We start from the raw sequence: 26,900 nt of genomic DNA on the forward strand, positions 1-26,900 counted from the left end.
TCATTGCTCTGGATACATGTTATACATCTAAACATTTTTGAAAGGAGGAAGTAAATTGCATGGCCTATCAGTGATATTTTTTGGTGTGGCTGCAAATAAAGACCAACCATTACAATTTTTGTTGCTAAAAGTCGACATTACAATTTGGGCCCTTTGTGCATCTGCTGTTGCTGTGTGTATGGAGCACAGTGGGATACATAACACCCAGGTTCATAAAAGTTAGTCAAATTCATTCTGTTGTCAAGAAGTACGTAAAGTTCTTATTGACCAAATTAAACAGGCTTTGCACAGTTTTAAAGTGAGGACTATGAGCAATATTAAAGAACTAAGCTTAGGAAAAACAGGAGATTAGCTACTGGAGAGAAAAATTCAATTGTCACTTTAATGGACCTTTCACATTTAGTTCTGAAGAGTTTTAAGATGAGAGGTGACAAAGCACTAGAAAATGTAATTTTCTGCTGATAGCAAATTAGCTTGCAAATGGTGCATAGCATAAATGCCATTATAAAATGCAATTCTCTTACTTTTATTCCTTTATAGTATTTTCACATTGAAAACTCCTGTGCACTCTATCGTAATATCTGCTGGTAACTAAGATTTTTAACAGATTTGAGGGGGTAGGGGAGGATACCAGATGAGGTTTTTATTGTGATTGCACAGTAATGCAACACAGACTGTAAGTCCTTCTGGATTTCTGTTTGCCAGTGCAGAAGGGACAATAATTACAAACGGAACAACGGTTGTTTGTTAGCTTTGCTCCTTTTCAGCATAAACAGAATAATTTACTCCAAGGTGGCTTTTAAGAAAGTGGAATTTTAGTGATACAAAATAGTTATTGGAAAATGTGCTTTCTTCATTAAGTTGGCCCCTTATGTGCACATCTTTTTTTGTTAGAAAAAGTGAGAACAAAGATATTTTTCTGCTTGCTGTATCTCAGGACATTCATATGGATAGTAAGAGCACTACTCCTGCTTTCTAGAGAACTTCTCTTTTCTAACGTCATGTGTTATAGTTCCCTTTTAACAGATGATATAGAACAGATAATTATACAAAAATGTGGTGCTTATGCTTTGTAAAAATTAGCAAGCCTTGTATGCATATTCAAATTAAACTTACAAAGTAGTTGGTTGAGATGATTTTACAATTCTGCATGACTGAATGTCATCCCCACTAGCAACCAAACTGCTTTCTGTTCCATTGATGTGTCTCTATTTTCATAAACACTATCTGGGTATTTAAAGAGCATCCTGTGTCAAGTGAGAGTGTGACTTTTATACATGTGTGTGGATGTTAGGAGAGCACATTTACCCCAGGCTTGGATCATGAGCTGCTTTGAGGAAAAGGGCTGGGTTCTTGAAATTTCCATCTTGTATTGTCTCCTGCAGACACCGTTCTGCTCTGTACCCATTCTATCTCACACCAGCTTTGCAGCGCTGGCCATTAAGCCACCAAATGATGAACACACCACCAGAGACACAAGCACCAGCCAGGCAGCCTTACACCAGTGCAAGCTGCTGGGAAGGGAGACCCGAAAGCACCACTTCCTAAAGCGCAGAGGACAGCTGAGCACAGCCACGAGCCTAAAAGGCATGGGATGAGCATGGCCAACAGCCCCATGACACCAGCACAGGGTGCTGGGAAAGGGCCAGCCAGCCAGCCTGGACAGCCAGAGCATCCCATAACACCAGGACACCACAGCCTTGGCAGTGGTGGGGCTGTTCCCCTCCTCTGCGAGCAACGAAACCACAGCAGCCACGGAGAGAGCAGCTCTCTCCACCCCAGCCCAAGAACTCACAACACAACAAGGAGGGGTTTGCTGTGGGCGACAGCCCACACTCCCCTCTTTCAGGCCTAGGGGACTCCCTCTGCACCTCTCCTTCAGCTGGGGCCTCTCTTGCCACACAGCTTTAGTGCCTTTATACCTCACACTAGCCTCACCTTGTAGGACCAGCTCTGCTTCCAAGTGCTTAATCACAAGCCTTCCTCTGCACTGCTTTGTTCCAAGAGGGTGACTTTCACTAAGATGCAGCCATCCCAGGGGAGCTAGGAGGAGAAGGCTCCAGGTTTAAATACTGCTGTGCCCATGGGCACACCCTGATAAGGCACAATCATCAGGGACAGCTGAGTTGTCCTCACTCAGCCTAATGCTGCAACAGGTGAAAGAAGCAAGACAGGTATGTTGCTTCTATGACTGTGTGTGCTTCATCATTAGAGGCCTTGCAAAAACTGTGCCCAGTGCCTAACCCATTACAGATCCAGCTGACTTTATACTGACAGGCTGTCACTATGTCATTAAGAATCACTCAGGATTTACAGGTGTTTGCTTTTACAGGAAGGACACATGGTTGTATTGGTAATCCTGAACCATCACAGCATTTTGGGGAAGACCTGAGGCACCGCTGTGCCGGCGAGGGGGCAGCGCCTGAGGGCTGCACGAGGCCACAGCCGCGTCCCTGGGTGCAGCAGTAGCAGGTGATGGTGATGGTGCTGGGCTCCCTACCAGCTGGCCGTACACTGTAGCTGGCCGGGCTGCCCAAGCCACAGGGCAGTGGGTGGTAGCACAGGTCTGGCAAGAACCAGGAATCACCCAACATAATGCGTTTGGTCTTGGTTGCATCCAGACCTAAAGCCTGGTGCAGAGTCGAGGTACACTGTGAGCTGGAGCCCTCCCTGCTGGGGTCTGAAAGGCTGGCCGGCGTGCAGCTGTGCTTGGAGAGCAGCGTTTGACAGACAGGTAGAGGTAAGTGAACTTTGCTGGTAACGGCGTTCTTGGTGATATCACCTCTGTGTTGACAGCGGCATGGGGCCAAAGTGTCTAGCCAGTCGTAGCATTAGGAATCTCTGGTATAAAATGTGGACAATGGCTTAGCAAATGTGCAATTCACAGATTTCGAGGCTTATATTTTACAGTGGGGGCTGGAATGCATGTGTGAGGGATTTGCTTAAATGCCCAAGGGCAGCATGTCATTTTGAAGTCAATACACGGAGTAATGATACAAGGTACAGCCTATGTAGGGATAGGGCTGTGTGTTTTAGAACAAAGTGTAAATAAACAGTGGAAGTTTACAGTCAAACTGGTTTAATGCCTAGATACACCTGCCTGTGATATAACTTACCAGGGGCTGTGACTTTCTGTATAAAGCATTTTATGTTTATGGCGTAGGTGCTGATTATAAATGGTACCCTGTTCCAAAACCTAACTCTAACACCTGTTGGCGTGAAACTGTTTCATATAAAATAAAAGAACATACAAACTTGACTTAGCTATTAGAGAAGTACTGGGGTGGAGGGCAGAAGGGACTGCACATCACACTGACATGGTGATAAAACAGAATTATTAGAAAGGGAGCAAGAGGATGCTGTGAGTCAGCCATCACCTTGGGTGGTTATTCACTGCAGCCGGTCATAAATGACTTCATGCATGGTGTCATAGTTGTGCTGGACCTGCTGGGGTGCATGTGTATTGTCATGGTAGTGATGTATTACATGAAGCAAGTGGAGTTTGAAATTCAACAGCTGCAAACAAGGGAGATTGGCTAGCTAGCTCCTGCTTTAATCCATGGCGACTGGGGTTGGCCTCTGTGTTTGCCACCAAGAAAAAAAATTCAGCATCAGTCACAACCCAGCAGGCAGCGAGAGGGGCAGATGCCATGCCAGATCCTGATGGGACAGAGAGGTGCTTTATCACAAGCGGGCTATGCAGGAGAGGCACGTAGGCCAAGCAGCCCAGGTTGGGTTTTGACACCCTCCTCCACCCAAACAAGCGGTAGCTGCCTGTGTGTGATTTACTTGAGGCTTCCTAAGGAGAAAGGAGGCAGAGATGGTGTGGGTTTGGGTGTACACAGAAAGGACTGCAACAGCTGAGGAAAGAAAAGCAACTGCTGAAGTAAGCAGAGGCAGTTCCAGCCTCAAATAAAGCCCTGGAAAGACTATGCAAGGTGTTGATAAGGATGGAGGAACTAAAAATCTGTGAACAGCTGGAGATGAAATTGCATAGACCTATCCCCAGGGTCCCGAGGCCCTCAAAGCATCTGACCAAGGGATATATGAGAGTATATTAATGAGGATTATGCATCACTGCTTGGGTTCCATACTTGTGCATAGATCAAGGGAACTTTTGTCTGCTAGTGGATAGTCTGCCTGTGTTGCTGACAGCTCAGCCGACCCCCCCCAGTCCTGATTTACCACTTCGGCGACACACACTCTTAGGTGAACGCCATGCCCAGGGCACGCTCTTGTACGAGAAGCGCAGCTGGCAGCTTATTGGAGCTGTAAGTGTTTTTCTGTTATTAGTGACTTTGGAGGTGCCGAAGAGAAGGGATGGAGCCGATTCTGCAGATTGGGCCTTTGGAGAGGACTACATTCCTTGCTCTGCTTTCACCACAGTAACCAGCTCAGAACCAGTCCCTTCAACTCCCATGGGACATCGCCCACTGACCAAAGGTGCGACTCAGTCCCAGCGCGAGCGGCAGCAGCTGGAAACAAACCTTCCCTGTTGTAGTGCAAACTATTTTCTATAATTCGCCACACAGGCAAAATTTGCTTCTGAGAGGGAGGGTTGTTGTCTCCTCAGGCCAATGACACCTACTTTTCACTTACAAGTTCTGAGTGTCAGCTCTCTGAGCAAACATCTTAGCATGAATACACAATGTCTGTGAGTGAATACAGCCTGTGCAATCCAATAATTTATTAAACTTTCATCTTGTAAAGCCAGTTACAAATTAAAAAAGACAGCAGAAGGAATTCTGTAATAGAAATGAGCAAAATTACAACAAATAGTAACAGGCATTACATTTCCAAGTGGGTTCAAGCTGCCTGCAGCAACCCCAGAGCCAAAACACAGAGCTAGTGCAGAGTTAGGACAGGGATAATCGAGGCTATTCTGATACATAAAGCAATCTAGTCAGTGTACGGACCAATACAAAGTGGTGCTTCGCAGGTTGCCGCTGCATTTCTGTTCTCTCTCACTTGTGACCTGGCCACCTTTTTATTCTTCATGACAAGAAGGGGATAGTTGTAGGATCCTTCAGTAAAGCTATTTAAGGCAAAACTCCTGTTGAATTCAGGCTCCACAGTAGTGGCTATCCTCTTAGGCTGGTTGTGTGGCAAGTGGACAGAGCGTTTGCACGTGCTGCAGTGCAGTGGAAATGAGAGAAAAGCACAGGTTATGTACAGCGTTTTTTCTTGTACTGTCAACCTCAAAACTACAATGTTCTGCGACACAGTATTAGTGACATGGCACAATTTGACGATGAACTGGAACAGAACCCGTTGCATACTGACTCCTAGTTTTCTTTTCTATGACATTTCTATTTGGCCTTAGCTGCCACTTCTTCAGAAATGGAGACATCTGATTTTTAAATGTGGAACAAGGTCCACATTACGTACAGCTTTTCAGTTTCATTAAGAAACTGAATGGGCCTTTCGTCTTGGGATCCCAGAATGCAGACAAGGGTCATAGCAAATGGCTAGCCACTAGATTTCTTGATTGCTAATGCAACCAATTTATGATGTGACTCATACTGAGTATTGTTTTAAACAATGAAGTCAATTTTCCAAAGTCAAGAGATGTCTCTCAGTCAGATGACTGTCACCTTTCACTGAGAAGAAAAAAAAAAATCCTGCTTCTTCAAATTGCAAGTAGCTGTAAAAACCTCCAAGAAGCAGTTGTTTTGGCAAAATAGCATTGTTTTCAAGTTTTGCTGATGACTAGGGACCTAGAGGAGACTGGAAAGAGATTTGGGGATTCCACGATGGGAGCCGTTCCAATTAGAATTTGGAGGAAGATGAAGGGTTTGGCATCTGCTTACAGTAGTACAGAGGAAGTGAAAGTCTTGCCTGTAACAACTTATCTAGGCACCTATTCACTCAGTAGGAAAGAGTTCACTTAAAACTAAAGTTCAGGGATCCCAGTCATCCTAAAGTCCCATATAGAGAAAGAAGGAACTTAACACAGGCAGGCTTCTCTCCATAAAAACCCCTGGCCTCCATCTAAAACCTGGAGTTTGTGAAGAGCAGCTCTTCTGGAAATGCAACTAAATCAATCTCACCTCCTGCGCTGTAGAGGGGAAAGGCAGCCATTCATTTTTAGGCAACAAGTGCTGCTTGGAATGTCCCCAGAATGGCACCTAATGACCTCTTTCAGTGGTGCTAGTCCCAAAGATTTTCTCCTATGTTGGAGTATTTATAATTTTAACTTAAAGTGACGCTTTTTGCAGTCATGTACCTGTGAATGTCTATTTGAAGGTAAAGAATCGCCTTAGGTGTTTTTTTTTGTTTGTTTAATACTCTCTCATGTAGGGTTTGACCTCTTAGTTGGACCACTTGGCTTCAATTATACGAAGGCATTTTCTTTTAAGACAAGATCAGATCATTAGTATATCCTGAAGAAAAAACCCACAGTGACTTATATTTTAGAGTTGCTTGCAAAATAAATTAAAAAAAAAAATTCTTTTAGCAGACCATGCTGTGATCCCATGACCCCAGATGTTTGCATGTTGGAAATTCACAAGGAAGCTTAAGTCTGTCTCCTGTAGTGCAGGAATGATTCTTGTGAATTTTTCTGCCAGTATGACAGGTAATGGTGAAAGCAGCAGAGAGGACACGCAGGAGAAGGAGGATGCTTCTGACTTTGCTTCTTTAAGGTACATTGTTCATCAAACAAGCAAGGGAGAACAAGTTTTGGGTCACTGATATTTAACAACAGTTGTTACTGTTTAATGTCTTTGGGCAGAGGTGCAAATCCTATGATACTGTAGATGACACTTCAGTTTTTAGATACAGTAGTCATCAGTTAAGTGGAGTTCTTAAAAAACATCTTCGCTACACTTGTGCTGGCAAGTTGCAAACACCAATCACTGAACAACTGCCTCTCTCATGGCAGTTCATTCGTATCACCTAGTCCAGATGCTAGCGTGACTGTCCACACTGGTGGCTGATTTGACGCTGCAGCGTTTCTTCACAATCATGTTGATGTATGCTTTCATGATCTTTATTATCTCACCCACCTAGAGAGAGAACACAGTAACAGAGGATAAGCACAATAAAAACCTAATTTCACTGAGGCATACCAGACATTCTGCAGAAAAAGATTCCCCTTGTGCAAAGTCATGGCACTATAAGTTTTGCATGTAATACTAAATGTGGACATGACAGTAAGGAAAGAAATGCTTGACAAGTTTGTGCTCTGTTGTAGCAACACTTCAAAGGCTTGTAGTTCAAAGAAAAGCAACTTTAATGCTACTAAACTTTTTTTTTCTTGAGTTTGTGAACTCCCCATTCATATACTGGAAGGGAATGAAAAAACCAAGCATGCTCATGAGCACCCAAAATTGGAAATTCCCAGTGCACTGGAAGACCATTCAACCTCCCTCACTTTCTAACCAGCATCACTTTTTTTCCGTTTATCCCTGTATTCAAGAAGAGGAACCACAGCACTTCAGGCTTAAGCTCCCTTCACCTTTTTCCTCGGCAGTTCAGCTCATTCAGCAAGAGTTCTTGCATATCAACTTGCATAGTCCTTGGAAATCAGAGCTTTACTGAAGTGCTAGTAAAACTGCACCAACAACAAGTCTTGTGCTTTCATATACCTGGGATGTTTCAAAGAACATTTCTCTCTCGTCCACTGTAATTTTGAAGGTGTTAGGCTGTGGTGCTCCGAAGAAAACAATGTGCTCATACTGGAAAGTTTCTAGTGGTTTAGGATCCCCTCGTTTGTAGACAGACACATTCTCTGTGCTGACTCCAAGCCAAAGATCATTTGGGAATCCACCCTCCTTGCACTGCAGAAAGAGAAACATGAAATTTTACATAAATGCAGTGGAGGATCAAATCATCTTTGATTCAAGGAAAAGCCCTCCATTTCTGGTTCCTACAGGACATTTCAGCTCTTCACATCAATAGAAAAAAATAGGATGCCTGCAGAAGGAATCTTGTAGGCACTCCTGCTGCAAAGATTTAGAAGTGACATGGCTGTCAGTCAAATACTAGTTGAGTAATAAATAATTGTAATACCTAACAGCTCTCATGAGATTTTAAAGTGATTTAGGAAGTCAATAATCCACTTATTATTTTACCGCTAATACAGTGAGTGCAAGCAATTTCCCACGGTAATCCACCTAGGCAGCTGATAAAACTGGAACTGTGGATTCCTACTCCAGCAGGCTAAGCACAGTGGTCTAAGTGACCCAGTCTGAGCAGTTTCTGTTGTATTGCTACAGAACAGGATTGCACTTTTTGCCGGTAAGGACAATAGAGCTTTGTTTTACTTTTGCTTTCACTAGCCACCACCTTCTTAAGCCCCCAAAGTCTCCCAAATTCTATTGCTCTTCTAATGAAGTGGGAATCCATTGTCTTCCTCCATCTAACAGGACACACCAGCTTGCTTGCTCTGTGCTCTCTGTGTCACACCTCTTCGGGTATGTGGTAGCACAGGCTTACCCTAAGCTTCCTAAGGCAAAATGCAGCCAGTTCCTGAAATTCCCTTCTGCTGCTGAGCAATGCAATGTACACAGCTGTATCTCTTCTCCAGACTGATGCCTCTCCTTGGCAGTAGTTACACGAGTTTATACATCGCTCACCTCGACATCAAAGAGGGTTGACCCATAACCTGGCCACTCCTTTACAATGGACATGTATTTCACCATGGCCTGATGCTGAGAGAGTCCCTGCAGCTTGGTCCATTTCTGTGCTATGCTTGCCCGAGCAGCTGAAAGCTCTTCCTTTACCCACATCTCCATCATCTGCTCCTCTTCTACCTTCTGCTTCTTTACAGAGCCTGTCTTAAAGCTACGTTTCAATGTCCCTTCAAGGAAGCTGGTCCGTCTCCTCTCCAGAGTATGACTGGTAGTGCCACTGCTCTTTGTTGAGTGCAGTATTTTGGATTTTAGTCTGTTAACTGGGTAGATTCCATCAAGGGTCCAACTTATTTTAGAATAATCTCCATGAAGATACTGCAGCCGTAGAGCTGCTAGGCGCTGCAGAGTGTCCTCTGGTGCAGGAAAATGACCGTCTATGAGGCTTTCGTGAGCCTACAAACAAACAAAAAGTCCCCCAAATTCATTAGAAAGCAGAAGCACAGTTTATTCACAGCTGGGTACATGTACAGATTCCTATGGTATCTGCCTATCCCAGCAGAAAACCCAATCCCAGCGGGAAATACATAATTCAGGAGGTCACAGCAGACATTATAATAAAGAAGTCAAAGTCTGCAACTCGTCGATGTGGGAAGAACACCTCTTTCTGCAAGCCTAGACAGCACAGAGATCTCTGAGGGGTTCTTATCCTGTACTGAAAGTCTTACAATGAGGACTTTTTAGGTCTGGAAGAGATGGGAGAGACTGGAATCGAAGCAATTTGGTTTGTGCTGTACTAGCTACAGCTGCTGTGTGGAGATTATATTCAACACCAGAGGGTTAGCTATAATAAACTCAAGACTCTGATCGTTTCCTAGACATTCTGTAGTTAATACTTCATCCTCATTTTGAGAAAGCCCTCTTAGGGAACTGTTGTCTGTGTGATGTACATGCCATCCATTTGACTATCAGTGAGTTTCAGTCTTCATGACACTGACCCCCTTTAATACATGTTAATTAATTTTCAACAGCTATAATTTTCTGAGGCAAGATCAAAGTGTTCATTAGAAGTAATAAAGATGGGACAAATCACACAGCTGTGTACTCCAGTCAGTTTAGTTTTGCTTCCCTAATTGCAAGGTTATTTCATACCAGTGTGATCTCTGGCCCAACCAGCATCATTGTGCTATGGAACTTAAAAAGTGACTTAAAAAGATCCGTCAGCAGATAAATATGGTCAACTACAGCCTCTTTTCCTTTTTCTGTAGTACTCTTCTAGTGCCTCTCTGTTAATCAAAAGAAATTGTCCCCCAAATAGGTGTTTTTTAGTCAATTCCTGTAACACCCCAAGGATGCGCTGTTCTTGTAAGCTAATATGCAGATAGCTAGATTTTCCAGTTTTCTTTACACCTATGTTCTGCAAGCAGCTACTTTTAATGATTCTTCTTGAATCGTTACCCAAATTTCTGTATCTTTTAAAATCAAAGATAAAATTAAAAAGCATTTTATTACCATTGGTCTTCAAGTTTTTTGAAGCCCTTGTTCATTTTTCTTGCTTTTGTTCTAATACTCCTAATCCCTAGAGAACTTCACAGTATACCTGCTTGGTAGATTCCAAGCAAAAATCCAACACACTAAATTCTTCTGTTCCAACCAGCATTCCCACTTCTAAGGCAAAGGTAAGCCAGTTGTCTGTATACTCTGGCGTGCTTCTGCCACCCTGGCAACCAAATCATTCTCCCAGAGCGAGCTTACCTGCTCAAACATGAAAGCAAACTCCACTCCATCTTTGGGAACATTCTCGATATCTAAGAAGCAATAAAGCTTAAAATACAGTTGCCACTGTCCTTCCTCCTCTTCCTCTTCAGAGCCAGCAAGTCTGTAAGATAGGAAAGACAATGAGAAGCAGAAAAAAAACAGTAACCAGAAGCACCATGGTACTGGGATGTCCACAGTGCAACTCACAACACAAAGGTACCCCTGGATTTCTGAAACAGAGAGCATACAGAACTACCTCATTTACCAGGACAATCTCTGTGCAGCAGACTTTTCTGGTAACGTCCATTTTTTCCTCTGAGTCACAAGAAACTTTGACCCTGAAGGACCCAAAGTTCTTAGCAGATATACTTGATCAAGAAATCTGATCAATGGTTCTAGATAAATGCTAGAGTTGGGGGCAGGACACAAAGTATTCCCCATTTTCAAGATACTGTTTCCATGTAATCTTGTGACTGTGAAAAGCGTCAGCCTTGCCACCATTTGGAACAATTTTATTTTTGTCTTTTGAACATATATAGAATAGACAATGACACTGCCAGCTTCTTTCATAATTTATTGCTTTCTTTGTATGTCTGGACACGAACTCACAGTCCACAGTAAGAAATTAGAGATGCATTTCTGTGACCAAATCTTTGCTCTCTCTTCTGATATGGCTATTATGATGTAAATTGACAAGATCATTATCAGACTTAAGCAAACCTTCCCTGAGCTCTGCTAGTAAACTATTACGCTTTGATAAAGGCACTACTAATTTTGTCCTGGTGAGCCTGATAAAGAATGCTTCTTTATTGCCGAAATAGATGTGAACATGGTTTTCCACACAGTGAGAAAGAGCACTTGGACATTACCAAAGGGAAGTTCAAACCAGAGTGAACGGTTGAATCACTGCAGCTGCTTTGGATAAAACTGCCTGACTGTACTATCACTTAACTCAGTGTTACATCCAACTAGGAGTTAAAGGTTTTATGAAACAGTCTTCTACCTCTCAAACTTGGCCAAGATATCAGCCACAATCACCCGACTCTCAACAGCACGGTCCACCTGCTGATTATGTTCAAATAGCGCAAACATATTACGGCTGTCCTCCATTGCTAAACCTCGGATCAGCTTTTCAACCACCTGCAAAATCAGAGAGACAGATCACAGAGCTGGTATTACACACACTTTCATAATGAAGAATTGGTACCTCTTTAGGACACTCACATTTCATAGACCTCCATCACATTTCTCCCTTAGTTATCTTGTTTTCAGATTAAAGAACTCTAAATCATTCCCTGCAAGGAAGTCAGTACTTATATTTGATCATCCTTATTGTTCTTCTCTGACGCTTTTCAATCTCCACTACCCTTTCGAAGATGCAAGAATTAGAACTCTGCACAAGATACAGGCACATAACGGATTTAGATGTCATGAAGATAACCTCCATTCCTCTTGTAACAATTCAACTCTTTACTACTATTTTTACTTCTGTTTAGCACTAATGTTTTCACAGACACGCCTACTATAACCTGGAATCTTGCTTCTGACCTGATAACGATTAAGTTACTGCTAGAATGTCCATTCCAGAAGGATTACATTATGAACTGGAATTTCAACTTGTCCAGAAAATTGTGCTTAGCAAGTCTTCAGACTTATTACTCCTCCAATGTGCAGAAACTGTTTCAATTTTGCAACACAATTGTTAAGTGATATTCTACAACCTGGGCATAGGCCTTGCATAATTCTGGACCTGCAGAATTCGCTGAGCTTTCCCCACAGACTTTATGGACACAGAAAAAAAAATTGTAATAATTAAAAAAAGAGGAATCAGAGATGAATGGGAAAAGGAGACCCTTCAACAGAGCCAATAACCAGACACAGAGATGTGCTTACATCTGGTTAATGCTACTAATACATTACCTCCCCAGCACTTGTGTGGGAATTGATGGTTATTTTACAGGAGCCACCACCATGGCAGTACACTGTCGTGGTCATTTCTTCACGGGTGAGAAGAGCCTGTATTTCCTCCTGGGAAGGCACAAACTCCCTCGTCTTTGTTCTCTTCAGGGAATCACTTATAAATTGCGCATACCTGTCTATTTCTGAGCCTGGAAAGAGGTCTTTTACCCTAATTGTAAAGAGAAAAAACCTCATTACACAGTGAACCAGAAAGCATGCACATTACCATGTAAATTGGACTACCGTACGTGAAGAGTTCAGTAGAGATAGTGAAGTCAAGTGTAACCACAGGAAGAATAATCCTGCTTATTTCCTAAGTCATACAATCTGCTTTTACTAGTCATCCCAAAGTCACTTCAGTGGCATTTCTCTGCAATGTATGAAACCAGCAGTTCAAACTTTCAGGAATTTAGTACCAGCTGAAGATAGCAGGATTGACTATCTCAATTTACAAAATTGAGATTAGAAACCATGAAATCAAATGTAAGCTTTTTTTCATTTATTCTTAATTGTTTTTTAAATTGTTGGCTGTGCTCGAGCCACTTCTACAGTATTTTTCAGAGTCAAGAAGATAGAAAGTAGATGCTTGTACACGGTTCTCTTCCCTCTGAGGCCACCAGGTCTAAGTATAATGTTATCTGCAACTCCAGTTATAAAAACATGAAATGGCAACATGGGAGTATTCCTCAGCATCTCTTAGAACCAGGCCCTGGATGTAGCTATTTGGTGTATTGGCACAAATTTCACCTCACCCTTTCCTAGCTTGGAAGGAATCAAACAGATTTTATCAGTCTTTCTCATCGTTAATGAATGGAGTGAGGCTACATGGCTGCAGCTCAGCCCCAATGCAGACTGCTTTGGAAAGCTGCATTAGATGCTGAAGATGAATTGGGAAGAAATGTAAACTATTTAGTTCATGAAAATTGGAGGTTAAAGCAGATTAGAAATCCAAACTGTAAGCATTATGTGCTTACTTAAGCAAACAAATATTGAAAAGTTACAAATTGGATTAACAGTATATCTGGTACTCCACAGTACACATTTTGCCTGTGGTAACTGCAAGGTAGTACAGATTTCAATGTATATGAAAGTACACTCCCCACCTTTCCTCCAGGTTGGGAACATTTATACGGACATTAGTAAGCAGTAGGTCATCAGCAGTAAATCCACTTTAACACAGTCTCAGGGTATTCTGTTTGGGTAGCCTTATTTTCCACACCCTTTCGACACAACAGATGGGTGGCAAGGGGGGAGTTTGAATACAATGGAACAACTGGTAGCAAGAATTGTGCACAAAGGTAGGAGGCTGCAACACCACAGGAAGATGATTGCGCAGGAGGAGGGCGAGACAGATAACTACAACAGGCAGCAGAAGATAAGCAAAGAGAGAGAAAGGAAACAGGCTGCACACGAAAAGGACATTCACCTTCTAAGGTGGAACTTGAGGTAGCGCAGGATGCCTCGACTGGGCAGGAACGTGCAGCTCATACACGACATCAGCTGCCAGTGGTGCAGGTTCCCAGTACTGTTGGGATGTGGCATGTGATTAGTTTGTTTGATGAGCTGACAGTACACTTCATCACGAAGGGGCTTTAAATCATGGCAGGTCTGCAGAATGCCTTGGATAATGGGTATGGGGTCAGACACTGTCTCGATTTCCTGAAGGGAGTTAAAGATCTTCACTGCTTCATCCTGTAAGCTGCTGTAACCCTTCTCCTGTTGCACTGGGGAACGATCACAAAGGTGACAAGAGGTGAGCATCTCATTTTCTACTGGCCCAGCAACACTACAAGCAACTGTACTGGTCTGTCACAGAAGAACAGCAACGTGAGCATTAGCTCATCTCCTGAACTTAAAATTACACTCAAAATTCATCCTTTAAACGTGTAAATGCTGTTTTAATTAGTATTTGCCAACATCTAACTTGTCACCACTGCAAATCCATTTTTGGATATACTGTGCAGAAAAGCAGAGTAGTGCTTTTAAGGGAAATTAACGTTGAAATCCAGTTCAGGCTTCCTGTTTGCAGAGGAGGTGCCAAGAGACAGCTTTTGGCACCTCATCTGCAGACACAGGTGAAGGCATGGCAGAAAGCCGTCTCTGTCTCCTCGCCTGAGAGCAGCTATAAAGCAGAGGGTCACTAATGCAGTTAAGGCTTTAGGTGCCTGAATACAGACACCTGGCTTGTGTACTTCCAAAATTCTGTTGTGCCCATATTAGTTTTGACCCCTGAGCCAAAACAAAATTGTGGCAAATTGCTGTACCACAGATGCAGCTTGTACCTATCGTTTAGATTCAAAATGCGTACACCAAAAGTGGTTAAGTTTTATAAGCACCTAAATGTCTGCTTTGAATTGCTCAGAGAATGTGATACTACCAAACTGCTGCAGGCTTGCATTCTCCTTTGCACATCTCTGGGGCTGCAGGTCCTTCTGAATCTCCTCTACAGCCATTGCTTCCCCAGTGGCCACGCATTAATTGTACAATACAGTAACACAGCCCTGTAGCACTAAGTTCCACAGTGTAAATACTTGCTCTGTAATTTTCCTGTATTTCAGAATTTACTTTTTCTGTGCTTTTAATCTGCCACTTAATTTGATCCTTGTATCACAAGAGACGGTGAGCAGCTACTCCCCTTTCTCTTTCTCCACGACAGTCCTCTAGCCCTAAAAACTTCTTCTTGAGGCTGAAGAGTCCTGCTCTATTTAGTCTCTTAATTGTAGGCAAGTCTTTCTATGCCTTTGATCATCTTTGGGTAGGTTTTTACTTCTCCTGTATCTTTGTTAAGATGTGGAAGGCCAAACTGCATCCTGTATTCAAGATACAGGTGCATGATACGTCAACACAGCTACACAAAGACTTTCTTTTTCCTTTTCTAAGCTTTCAAAACCTTGCATTAGCTGTTTTGTTTCTATGTTTAGCATAAGAGTTGACATTTTCACAAATCATAGATTTATTTAAATTTGTGTTCACTTTCCTAAGCAGAGCTAAATTACTACCTATGCGGCAGACTGGTTTTCCTATATACATTGCTTTGCATATCCTGATTGAAATTAATTTCTAAAAAGATTTTGTGGCCCAGTCACTCCACGTTAGAGATTCTTCTATAGGTCTTCAGCAGTAGCTTTTAGTTTTAGTATGCCAAACAGTCTGGCATCATCAGCAAATCACTTCGGTTTTCTGGTGCCTATCAAACAGTCTATCTCTTTCATGTTCCTGAAGCATTTGAAAGGATTCATCTAGTTTGGTTTTACAGCAGCTTCTGTATGAATACTAACCCACTGCCAGCTGCATGATGTAATCTTGTTGTAGGAATTCCACTGGAGCCATTTGCAACCCAGTTGCAGCTCAAGGATGACAGGCTGCACATCCCTCGGATGGATGATAAACGATCTGCCCCCATCTACTTTAAGATTCAGTGTCCCTAAAATATGAGGCAGTTGACGCAGAATACATTCCGGGTAGCGAAAGGGACTGCTCCCTCTCTGAACCCTGTGGGCTACACTGCCCCAAATGAACTTCAACTGCATAGAGAGCGAGCTTACAGACCACCTCTGCGGTGCTCAGGCTCCACACACATCCTCAAAATGCAAGCAGATTCTGTCACCTAGGTAAAATACTTACAGTTGACACTAACATCTCCATATGGTAGTGGGAGCAATGGGGAATGCAAGGGGTGCTGGGTATATCGCAAGATTGGATTCCTCCTATACGTCTGTTCCACTACTTCAAAGTTCGTGCTGTTTTCCTGGAAAAAAAAGAAAAGGAAAAAAAAAAAAGCATTATCCTCAAATGGGGATAGTCCTTTGCAGGATACCCTTATACATTTAGGTTCAAGTCCAGCCACCTTTACCTAAGCTTCTGGAGGTCCATAGAGGGACTAGATAACCAAAGCATAAATCACATATAAAAACTACTCTGTACATTATTTCTGAAAATTAAACATAAGAATAGCCATGCTGGGTCATACCAAAGGTCACCAAGCACAGGACCTTGACTTCAAATGTGGCTTGCAGCTGATACCTAATGCAGGCATGTAACAGGCATGTATGGCATGACTCCTCCCTGGTATATCCTTCAAGCTTTCAACAGTAAATGGTTAATGGACTTTCCGACCACAGATCACCATGTTTAGTATGTAAAAAGGAGCCTGTCCTCCCTGAATTTGTCTGGGTGTACTACGTGTGTTTACACAACGGACAACCAAAATGCACACGGAGTTTAAAATCCGGGCCTGTCACTATCATACACATGGGCGTTGCATTCTTCCACATTTTGTTCTATATTCCTTCCCCAACAATATTTAACATTCCATTTGTCCTTGAACCCTGAGCTGAAGTTTTCCAAGATTCTCCACAATCACTTCCAGCTCTTTCTTCCTGAATAGTTACTATGTAACTGCATTCAGTTTAGAGCTCATCACAATGTAAACGTTTACATAGACATTTCTTCTGAAACATGCTATGGTGTGTCTTCTAATATGATTCTACATTGAATTTGCCTGAGTTTCTGGAAAGAAGCCTTTTCAAAAATTACTCCTGCTACAGTGGCACAATTTCTGCTATTTTGAAGGACATTTTCTTTCCACTCTACTCTGCTATTTAACCTCACAAGCCTAAGGTATGAAGAGGACTTCAGGGTACAGCAAAATCACACGGAAATTTTTGTATTTGTGTTCAGAGAATGCTTAGGAGAAGAAAGGATGAAGCAGAGATTTGCAAATACTTGATGATGTAATCCTGCATGCAATTTGTAATTGCACACAGTTGTAGCCCAGACTTACGCAGATCAGTTAACATGCTAATTCAAAATAAAATTCACATAAGATTTGATTATTTAGTTGCACAGTCATTTAGGTTTCTTTTTTTTCCTTCTTTTCTTTTTTTTCCCCTCTAAGACAGCAACCCTGTTTCTTCCCACATTCTCAGCAATGACTGAGTAAAGCCAGTGCTGATCTGGCTGCTCCCAGCTCACTTGGGCATTAGCATGATGCCACCTACCCTGATGTCACGAATAAGTTGCTGTGTAGGTGTTTCTATGGGTACTTTGCTGTCAATGACACCTTGAATGGCAGAGGCCCAGCGCATAGCTTCATTCAATAGCTTCGTGTACAGTCTGTAGGAGTGCTTTCGACCATGGACAATGATGTTCCAATAGCCTGTGGAGAAACAAAGAAGCTGGAAGGTGAAACTTGCTTCCATGTTATGTAGTTGACCTGAGGTTAGCAAATGTGACATCCATCTACAAGAAAGGGAGGAAGGAGGATCTGGGGAACTACAGGCCTGTCAGTCTGACCTTGATGCTGGGGAAGGTTACAGAGTAGAACATCTTGAGTGCCATCATGTGGCATGTACAGGATGACCAGGTGATCAGGTCCACTCAGCATGGGTTTATGAAAGGCAAGTCCTGCTTGACTGACCTGATCTCCTTCTATGACAAGGTGATCTGCTTAGTGGATGAGGGAAAGGCTGTGGGTGTTGTCTACCCAGACTTTAGTAAAGCCTTTGACACCATTTCCCACAGAATTCTTCTGGAGAAACTGGCTGCTCATGGATTGGATGGGTGTACTCTTTGCTAGGTCAAAAACTGTCTGGATGGCCAGGCCCAAAGAGTGGTGGTGAATGGAATCAAACCCAGTTGGTGGTCGGTCACAAATGGTGTTCCCCAGGGCTCGGTATTGGGGCCAGTTCTTGTTAATATCTTTATCAACGATCTGGATGAGGGGATCCAGTGCACCCTCAGTAAGTTTGAAGATGACACCAAGTTGGGTGGGAGTGTTGATCTGCTTGAGGGTAGGAAGGCTCTACAGAGGGATCTGAGCAGGCTGGGTCGATGGGCCGAGACCAACTGTATGAGGTTCAACAAGACCAAGTGCCGGGTCCTGCACTTGGGTCACAACAACCACATGCAATGCTACAGGCTTGGGGACGAGTTGCTGCCCGGCAGAAAAAGACCTGGGGGGGTTGGTCGACAGCTGGCTGGACAAGAGACAGCCCCGGCTGAACATGAGTCAGCAGGTAGCCAAGAAGGTCAATGGCAATCCTGGCTTGTATCAGGAATAGTGTGATCAGCAGGACTGGGCAAGTGATTGCCCTCCTGTACTCAGCACTGGTGAGGCTGCACCTCGAGTACTGTGTCCCTCACTACAAGAAAGACCTTGAGGTGCTGGAGCAAGTCAAGAGAAGGGCAACGAAGGTGGTGAAGGGCCTGGAGCACAAGTCTGATGGGGAGCGGCTGAGGGAGCTAGGGATGTTCCGTCTGGAGAAGAGGAGGCTGAGGGGAGACCCAATTGCTCTCTACAACTGCCTGAAAGGAGGTTATAGTGAGGCAGGGGTCGGCCTCTTCTCCCAAGTAATGAGTGATAGGACAAGAGGCTATGGCCCCAAGTTGCGCCAGGAAGGTTGAGATTGGATATTGAGAAAAATTTCTTCACTGAAAGGGTTGTCAAACGTTGGAACGGACTGCCCAGGGAAGTGGTGGAGTCACCATCCCTGGAGGTATTTAAGATGCGTAGATGTGCTTCTTAGGGACACGGTTTAGTGGTTGACTTGGCAGTGTCAAGTTAACGGTTGGACTCAATGATCTTAAAGGTCTTTTCCAACTTAAATGATTCTATGATTCTCTTTTTGTCTGTAGCGTGTGGCTGAGGAATACCCTTGCTGCTTTGGTAGCAACATATGGTGTGTCTGGTTAAAAATGACTAGGTAGACATTAACGTCCCCCATTCCTAAAACATATTTATGAGCAAGAAGGTCCCAATCCAGGTCTTGGTACAAAGACAGCTTTCCAAGATACAAGTATCTTGCAGTGTAATATGAATACTTCCCTGCCAACCAGGCAGCTGACTTCCACAGACAGCATTTGGGCTACACTGTGCTATTAATCACTCGGAAAATGAGCACTCTACACACAGCACCAACGCAGATTGCCAAATCAATTCTCCTAACTTTTAAAAGAACATGTTTGACAAACTGAGAGAATACATCAGGGCGATGACAATTCACTCTGCTAAAGGCAGCCCTAGACATCTGTTGTGATCAAAAACATGGATGATTTCTTGCAAGAAAGCAGAACATATTTCCTCTCATCTCACATTACTAAATGCTTCCAGACCTTTTAAAAAATATCCCAAGTAACTTCAATATTCACACATCCAGTATTTCAAATCTTGTTCTAAGGTTCACCTGCTTTGTCAGGGGGATTCACCCTTTGCCCTGTAGCCTGAGTTCCCTCCCAAATTCATAAGGCAAGCAGTGGAGGATCATGCCAGATCCTTCCTTCCTAGAACTGTGTCACGCTGCACAGAAATCAAACATAGGCCCTTGTCATCTTTCGTTTCTAACAAGTTGAGTGATGCTACAAAAAAGACTTACAGTGTATGGCATTGCTGTTATTTAAGAGAGTAACATTGACCTCAGAGACAAATGTAGGTCATGCTACAAAGTAGCAGTTATTCACAGAGATGTACTGATAATTACAGTGTCAACTATAAGAACTCACACCCCTTTCCCTATTTGGGAAACACTTAGATAACCAGTAACACTACTCAGTCAAAAAACATCATCACTGTGTATCTCTGTCACTGTGAGGGACTTGCCGTCACTCACACACGACTCTGTGGCCCTTTGCAAGTCTATGACAGCTTCTGTGGGGAAAGATGTTTGCGGCCAGACACAGTGCCTCGGATAACATCGAGATGACCTTAACATGACACACCATTACATTCCTGCACCATCCCCTCTTCAGGCAACTCCACACATGGAAAGTCTGCTCATTACTGCTTTTTTCCTCTTACCTGTGTCTTTGAATACCCTCTCATCAGGCTGCACTACAGAGCAGAGGCTATTGAGCACAAGTGTGCCAAGCTTGGCAGCTGTACGCTCAGATGACTTGTAGTAATCGAGGGCAGTGTTTGTCAGAACAAACCAGCGTTTCTTCATCTTCAGAGAGGACATCTTGTTGCTGCTCTGAACCTCTTTATGAAGCCAGCCTAGCACAGGAACACAAACATGTCAATGGTTTCACCACCACAGCAATCCTGTCTCTTGCCTGGTGGCTCTCTGACTCTGGGACCAGAACTCCACCTCTCTGCAAAAGGCTCATGCTGGGACCTACCAGCTCTGCTTTACTGGCTATAGCAGTATCCTGCACAGTCACTGTAAGGAATGAGCCCAAAATTCTCCACCGAGCTGTTCCATCCTTCAGCCCTATGTATTTTTTTAATCAATGATCTGTGGTTTAGTTTGCCATCACCACAAGGGCATCCTTTATGCAGGATGCTCCTCTCACAAGTCACAAACATCTGAACAAATAATTTACAATTCATTCTTCCAAAGAGATGCCAAATGCCTATGCAAACCTTGATGGAAGATGTTTGGTGATACATGTCTTCTAGTAGACAGATCTGTAAGCATTACATACATCTGTTCCTCCCACGGTTGGGTAAAATAATTTCTCTCTCATTTTACACTCCTCACAAAAGAAGAAAAATAAAGAAAAAGAAAATTCAACACTATAAAGAAAAAATGACAGTTTGCATTGCTAAAGCTGTCAAAAAGACAATTTTCTATTCAGAGATCTAAAAAGCAATGTCCAGCCACAAGGCAAAAAGTTCAAAGAATGTGGGACTGAGCCCAGAGGTTCCATATAAAGAAAAGATAAAGAAACAGACCTTCCCGAATATATGCCTTTGCGGCTACACCACTGTCACACAGACATCTTACTGTGAGGTCCAGAGCACACATTGATTTTGCAAAGGAGCATTCCTTTTTTTCTTTAACTAACGAACAATATGAGATAAAAGGAACTGTTACCTTGCAATTAATTAATTTTGAATTTAAGGTACTTAAACTGTTGTCTGATAATCTGCACTATATCACTCCACCTCCTTGAAATGCTTAAGACTAGGATGGAAGGCTTATGCCATTTTTTGGTGACCCTTTTCTTCCTGTCCTCCTGCCTTGCCATGACCACTCTCAGACCTTTATTTCCTCATAGATACTTTCTGGAAGATGTAAGGCAATTTGCTCATGTACTTGCTTTCCACAAATTGGATCAGGAGTGTCCTCATACATTTAAGACCATACGATGAGCTGAAAGTACTAAGGAAAAGTAAAAATATTTTCAAAAAATGGGGGAATATTTTGTAATACGTGTGTGATCACAACTGTGAATCAGCTCCTCCATTTCCAACTAAGCTCTAACTAGAAACGTAATTTAAATCTTTGGCTCAGCCTCAGAGAATTATTCTCACCTTACCATGTCTACCATAATCAGGTTAATTTTTATAGCTGAGGATAGCAGCCATCCCACAAAGATCTCCCTCCCTCCCTCTCTACATGACAGGTGTCAGAAGGAACAGAGCTTTCTGAAAACAAAAGCTGCAGTGTCATGTTATAGTCAGTCTAAGCCAGCTGCTCCTAAACAGCAGCCATGCTCCCTCCTATCCCCTGACGGCATTTGCTGGACATGTTGAAATAGGCTACGGCACTAACATCAGAAAACTAAACGTATGAAGAAGTACTTATTTTTTTCCAGCTTTAGCTTTCTGAATTCACCTGACAGGGAATTAGGTAAGAGCCAGTGCCAGCACAACACAGGACATGGCAAGCAGCAGGCAGGAAGGTGGAGAGGGGCAGAAAATGATTGTTTTGGGGGAGCAGCTAGACCCTAGATTGGATTAGCTGCAACCAAACCTCCCCCTTAGGTCATAAACGGAAGATGAGTTTCATATGTTGTAATTGCATGCATTTCCTTTTACCTCTCACAAGGAATTCCTGGCCATCAACCTTAGATTCGCCTTTTGGTTTCTGCAGCAGGGAGATCCAGTGGTGCATCTCCTCAGGGGTGTCACTGTTGCAGTGAATCACTCGATTTGCTGTGATGATCACAAAAGAATTTGGTCTGCCAGAAAACAAAAGCATGAAAATTGATTGTAACCATACAAATATTTCAACTCACAGTACACCCAAAGCCATGTCCTCTACCTTCCCATAAACAATGCAGAAAGATTCTCTGACTACAGAGAAATGCAGAAACACTTAAGAGCATCTCCTGTGCAGTTGGTCTGCAAATTGATGAATGGAGAGACGAGATGAATAGAATTAAACTTCTTTCAAAAGCTATTTCCAAAGACTAGAAAACATTAATTAGCTAATGACCAGCTGTAAAATGTTCTGGGCTCACAAGCAAAAGACTTTGTTCTACCCTCTGATGGGACTGAGCAAGTGGTAGTACCACTGGGCTGAGCTAGTCCAGCCATTCTCCTTGTATTATTAAAACCAGTCATGCAGTAGCAAATACAGGTCTCAGCAGGGTCAGCTAAAATGGGTATGAGATTGGTTTTAAAAAGGATGACCTGATCCTGACAAAACAGAGGGAAAAGCTGTTATGTTGCTCCTAGATGACTTTGTCCTTCTCTTGCAACAGACAAATCTGTCCTACCAAAAGAATATTCACAATTCTGCACAGAATTGATGTTTTACAGGAAAATGGAAAAAATAAAAAATGACCAGTTCTAAGAAGATAGACTCAGAAAGCTTTGAAAGCAAACATGGATTTCTATGAGAAAACAGAGAAATTGAAAAGTAGAATGCAAGTATGAAGCAAAAGGTAAAAGGTGCAAATCAAGCAACTGTCTGGACATTGCATAAACCTATGGAAGATAAAAATCAACTGCATAAAAACCTTGGTTGAAAAATAAGCATTCTCCTCAGGATTTGTTTAATGTTGACTCAAACATTGATACTCCAGAAGACTGTACCTCAGCAGATGCATGAACAAGTTTTGACTGTTCAGCTTACTATTTGTGCCTAGTTTTCTACTGGTACACAGATTAACTACAAGGAGTCCAAGCTGAGAACTGGCGAAAGCATTTTGACCAATGAAATCTTGGTTCATTACCGAGATACGCGTTTTCTAAACTAGTAACCCCAAAGTCCTGGCAACCTACGTGAGAAAAAAAAAAAACAGACCACAGAGGTAAATAACTTAATAGCTAACATTTTACTTCAGCACCGTAGTAAGAATCTTTGCCCTGGCTGAACCTGCATACACTGTGGGAAATAATTAAATGTTAACGTAAAGTGATATGAAGTGTCCCATAGTCTCTTCTCTGAAACTGACCAATCTGTGAACTAAAGGTCTGTGCTCTGTTGCATTGCAAAGATTTCAAGAGCACAGATTTCTAAATTCATCCATTATTCTTCCACAATGCTGTTTCTTTCCCCTAGATTTACAAGATTAACTCAAAATCACTCTGTTGAAAAACTGGAAGTGCTGCTTTTGCTGGACATTTTTGTTCAGTGTTAATAATAGGTAAGACTATAGTTTCTTGACATTGAGATTTTGCTGTCTCCATTTTTAAGTGGGAAAGGAGTAACTTTCACCCAAAGAAAATACATGTGTGAACTTCATGCCTGTGAAGTGACATAGCCTGAAACAAGCTAAAGACTTCAGTTACGTTTATTTGTTTGGAGATAAATTTTTGTAAGTTTAAGAAAATGCAACCCCCAAAGAAAACGTGGACCTACCCACAAAAATACGTTAGAGTTTCTGATCTAAGAGATGGTCAGGTTGCTGTACGTACCTATCAGGATTGTCTGAGGCACAGACGGAGTCAATAAGCCCAACATCCAAGGTTCCCTGTGCAGTGAGAAAGACACAGATAACAGGAATTGCTTGCATCTTAAATTACAGACATTCTCCTTCACAAATAGGATTGGAACTGAAAACATTCTTCAGAGTTCCAATAGCTTGAGCAGAAATGAACGTATGAGAAAAGCACGAGTGAGTCACCTTTGCTCCCTAAACAGCATGAGAAGATGTGCAAGGGCTCCACAGGACTGGAGGAAAAAGAACTATAGATTTCCAGAGCGCATTATGAAGGTCTGAAATAACCTTTGCTAGTATCTCACTACTGGTAAAATACATAAATATATTGTTCTTCCCAACTGTGTATCTTCTGTCTGGAATAACTGTGACCCAGACTAGTCCCATAATCCCATCCAAAGACATTTTATCTGCATGAGGCAGCCCCCCTCTTCCCCTCAAACCAAAGAGAGCTACTGGCAATCAAGTCGAGCCACCCACCACAACTATGTTCCCCACTGCTCACCCTCTTTTCTATCAGCTTTGCTGTTTCTTTATAATAATTGCCCAGCTTTCTTATACTCCTCATGAACTACTGCACTGCACGTGCTGGAAGAACATGCACAAAGTAGGGAAGCAGAGAGGGCTCTAAGCATGCCCACAGAGTGGTTGCACAGTAACTCACCACCGCATTCTTTGGATTAGCCTGTTCATCCTGCATTTCCCTCAGCTGCTGTGCTGTAGCGCTGTGTACTCGGCTCAGGACGTTAAACCAACCGCTGGCAATCAAAACAGACTCAAAGTTAAGATTTGGGTAGTGAAACTAGCTCTAGAGTGTGATCACGGAACCTGGAAAGCTGCCAGCAGGAAAATTTCTTCATTCTGAATTTCCTGAGGACTATGCTACAAAATCTCTCTTGGGCTGATCATACCAGATTCTAATGTCTTCCTTCCTCCTCATTTATCCATGAAAATTCTGTGCACGTTCTCCAACCCACTGACAGCTGCTCCTGCAAAATCCAGTTTTCTACTTGCTATTCAAGGAACTGTAAGCAGGCAGTGGCCTTACCAGGGAGCACATGTCAGTAGACTGAGAAGAGCATACAGCAGTTGTAAAGACAGGGCCAGTTGGGAATCTTCCTGGACTAGAGTCCTAGAGACGCCTGGGAGTCTTCTTAACTAGTCCCTCTCTGATCTGCTCATAAACTTGAAAGTCATATGGCTGTCAATTAATCATGGGGTTTTTTGTAAGTTAATTTGGAGTAAAGTTATTTGTCTGTGAAAGGGCTTCTCGTTACAGACATATCCGGAGGCTAATCTCTGTTGCAATACAAGCAGATTCTTATCTGCAGATTCCAGCGAGATCAGCAAACATCTAGACTTGATGAAGGATTCTCAAACTGGATACTCTACGACATCTGCTAATCTGCCCTTTCTAGTGCAAGTGTTGGTGCTTTCTTCTCCCTCAGAACAGTGACTGATATGGCATTGACAGAGGCCACATTTGGTTTACAATTGTCCTAGCAATTCTGCAATGTTATCTTAGGGCTTGCCTGTGCCAGTTATGGAAGTTCTGGTTAAGAAGTTATTGTTTCTTCAGCTACTGCCCCTTGAATTTGCCTGTTTCTTCTTCATGTGGCTGTTCTTTAGTCTATTTCTGTTAATATGTGTCCAAACACCTGCCCCCTTCCTCTCCCTATACCCAAATGAAGTAACAGACCTTAAATAACTCCACAGAATCAGATTAAAGTAGATCAGAGAAACAGTTACACTGGCTGGGCTGAGAGAGCAGAAGCCTTGGTAAGAGTGAGAAAAGTGGGAAGACATGAGCAGTTAGGGACAGCAACCTCTTAACTTGGCTTGGCATAGACCGAACAGCCGTCCAACCTGCCCTTAAACAACTGATTCCCACTGCCTGGTCAGGACATCAAGAAGGAAGGACATGAGTCATTTGTTTGCTTTGCACTGGGAAGATTTTATCAGATGACACTACAGACTCTGATAAGCTGCAGACTTCTCTCTGTCTCTTGGCTAAAACCCAGCTGCTCTTGCAATCATTTACAGACAACATGAATAGACTTTTTGTTTGATTCAAGATTCCATTCAACAAATAAATCAGCTATTAGATGTTCCAGTTTATGTTAAAGTTTTGTGTGTCTCCTGAAGTAACCCTTGAATTCAGCATGCTCACAGCCACCTAAGCAGCCTGACTGATAGGCTGAACTGCCACCTCGGTAGCTGCTGCAGGGAATCCCCGAAGCAGGTGTGGTACCTCCCAGTAAGCACGAAATGACACTCTGGAATGAATCCCCTCTTTTCTCCAGCAAAAGCGAAGTGATTATATTTCCCAGGCTCTCCCATGAGTAGTAGTTGGGTTAGACCTGCACTGAATGAGCAAACCTAACAAAACTCCCTCTTATACCTGGCATCTTCTGGTGACTCTGCGACAATGTGATAAACTCTGTCTTCTGTCACAATGTCCAAGGCATTCTCCTTTTCATGAATGTCCACAATCTCCCTGGAACACAGCAAATCATAAGAGCCAAAGCTGAAAACCTATCACAGGCATAAATTCCATCTGGTCAATTTTTTTCACATGGTACTATCACCATATAGAAGGGAAATCACTGGTTCAGATGGTTTGTAACCCCAATAGACATACAAAATTCCTCCAATACACATTAAGACTGTTAGAGACCCCTTAAAAAGATTTGTACAGTTAATCTACTACAAAAGCAAAGCTTAAGGCATTACATGGATTTTTTTCAAGACACCAGCAGACTAGATGGAAGAAGAGATAACAGGGAGGTTGGTAAAGAGGGCTGTTTACGAAGTGGGGTGCGTCACTCTCTTTGGCTCTTTACAGGTCCACATAATGCTAATAGGTGACTAGTTTCTCCTTTCTTACAGCAGGAGATGAGGAATTGGCTATGGCAGCAAAAAGAGCGTTCAGGACTCAGGAAAAGGCATAGTACATGCTGCCAAATTCAAATCCCGCTGTGAGCTTCATACCACCTTTGT

General features: G+C 42.8%; 1 protein-coding gene across 1 annotated transcript in view; it reads right to left on the minus strand.

The window, feature by feature from the left end:
• Positions 1–6,620: 6,620 nt before the first annotated feature.
• LOC104165798 (unconventional myosin-X-like) overlaps positions 6,621–26,900 on the minus strand; it is a gene marked incomplete at its 5' end in the record, with an annotated part of 34,651 nt that continues 14,371 nt past the window's right edge. Inside the window, 14 exons of the mRNA XM_009705539.1 lie at positions 6,621–7,007; positions 7,590–7,781; positions 8,580–9,029; positions 10,329–10,452; positions 11,335–11,471; positions 12,252–12,459; positions 13,717–14,014; positions 15,915–16,038; positions 17,291–17,448; positions 20,086–20,280; positions 22,051–22,193; positions 23,878–23,933; positions 24,565–24,658; positions 26,302–26,397. Coding sequence (XP_009703841.1) covers positions 6,894–7,007; positions 7,590–7,781; positions 8,580–9,029; positions 10,329–10,452; positions 11,335–11,471; positions 12,252–12,459; positions 13,717–14,014; positions 15,915–16,038; positions 17,291–17,448; positions 20,086–20,280; positions 22,051–22,193; positions 23,878–23,933; positions 24,565–24,658; positions 26,302–26,397 — 2,389 coding nt within the window. The remainder of the gene's footprint in view (positions 7,008–7,589; positions 7,782–8,579; positions 9,030–10,328; positions 10,453–11,334; positions 11,472–12,251; positions 12,460–13,716; positions 14,015–15,914; positions 16,039–17,290; positions 17,449–20,085; positions 20,281–22,050; positions 22,194–23,877; positions 23,934–24,564; positions 24,659–26,301; positions 26,398–26,900) is intronic.

This window comes from Cariama cristata, unplaced genomic scaffold (genome assembly GCF_000690535.1).
Source record: "Cariama cristata isolate BGI_N322 unplaced genomic scaffold, ASM69053v1 scaffold3728, whole genome shotgun sequence".
Lineage (NCBI taxonomy): Eukaryota > Metazoa > Chordata > Aves > Cariamiformes > Cariamidae > Cariama > Cariama cristata.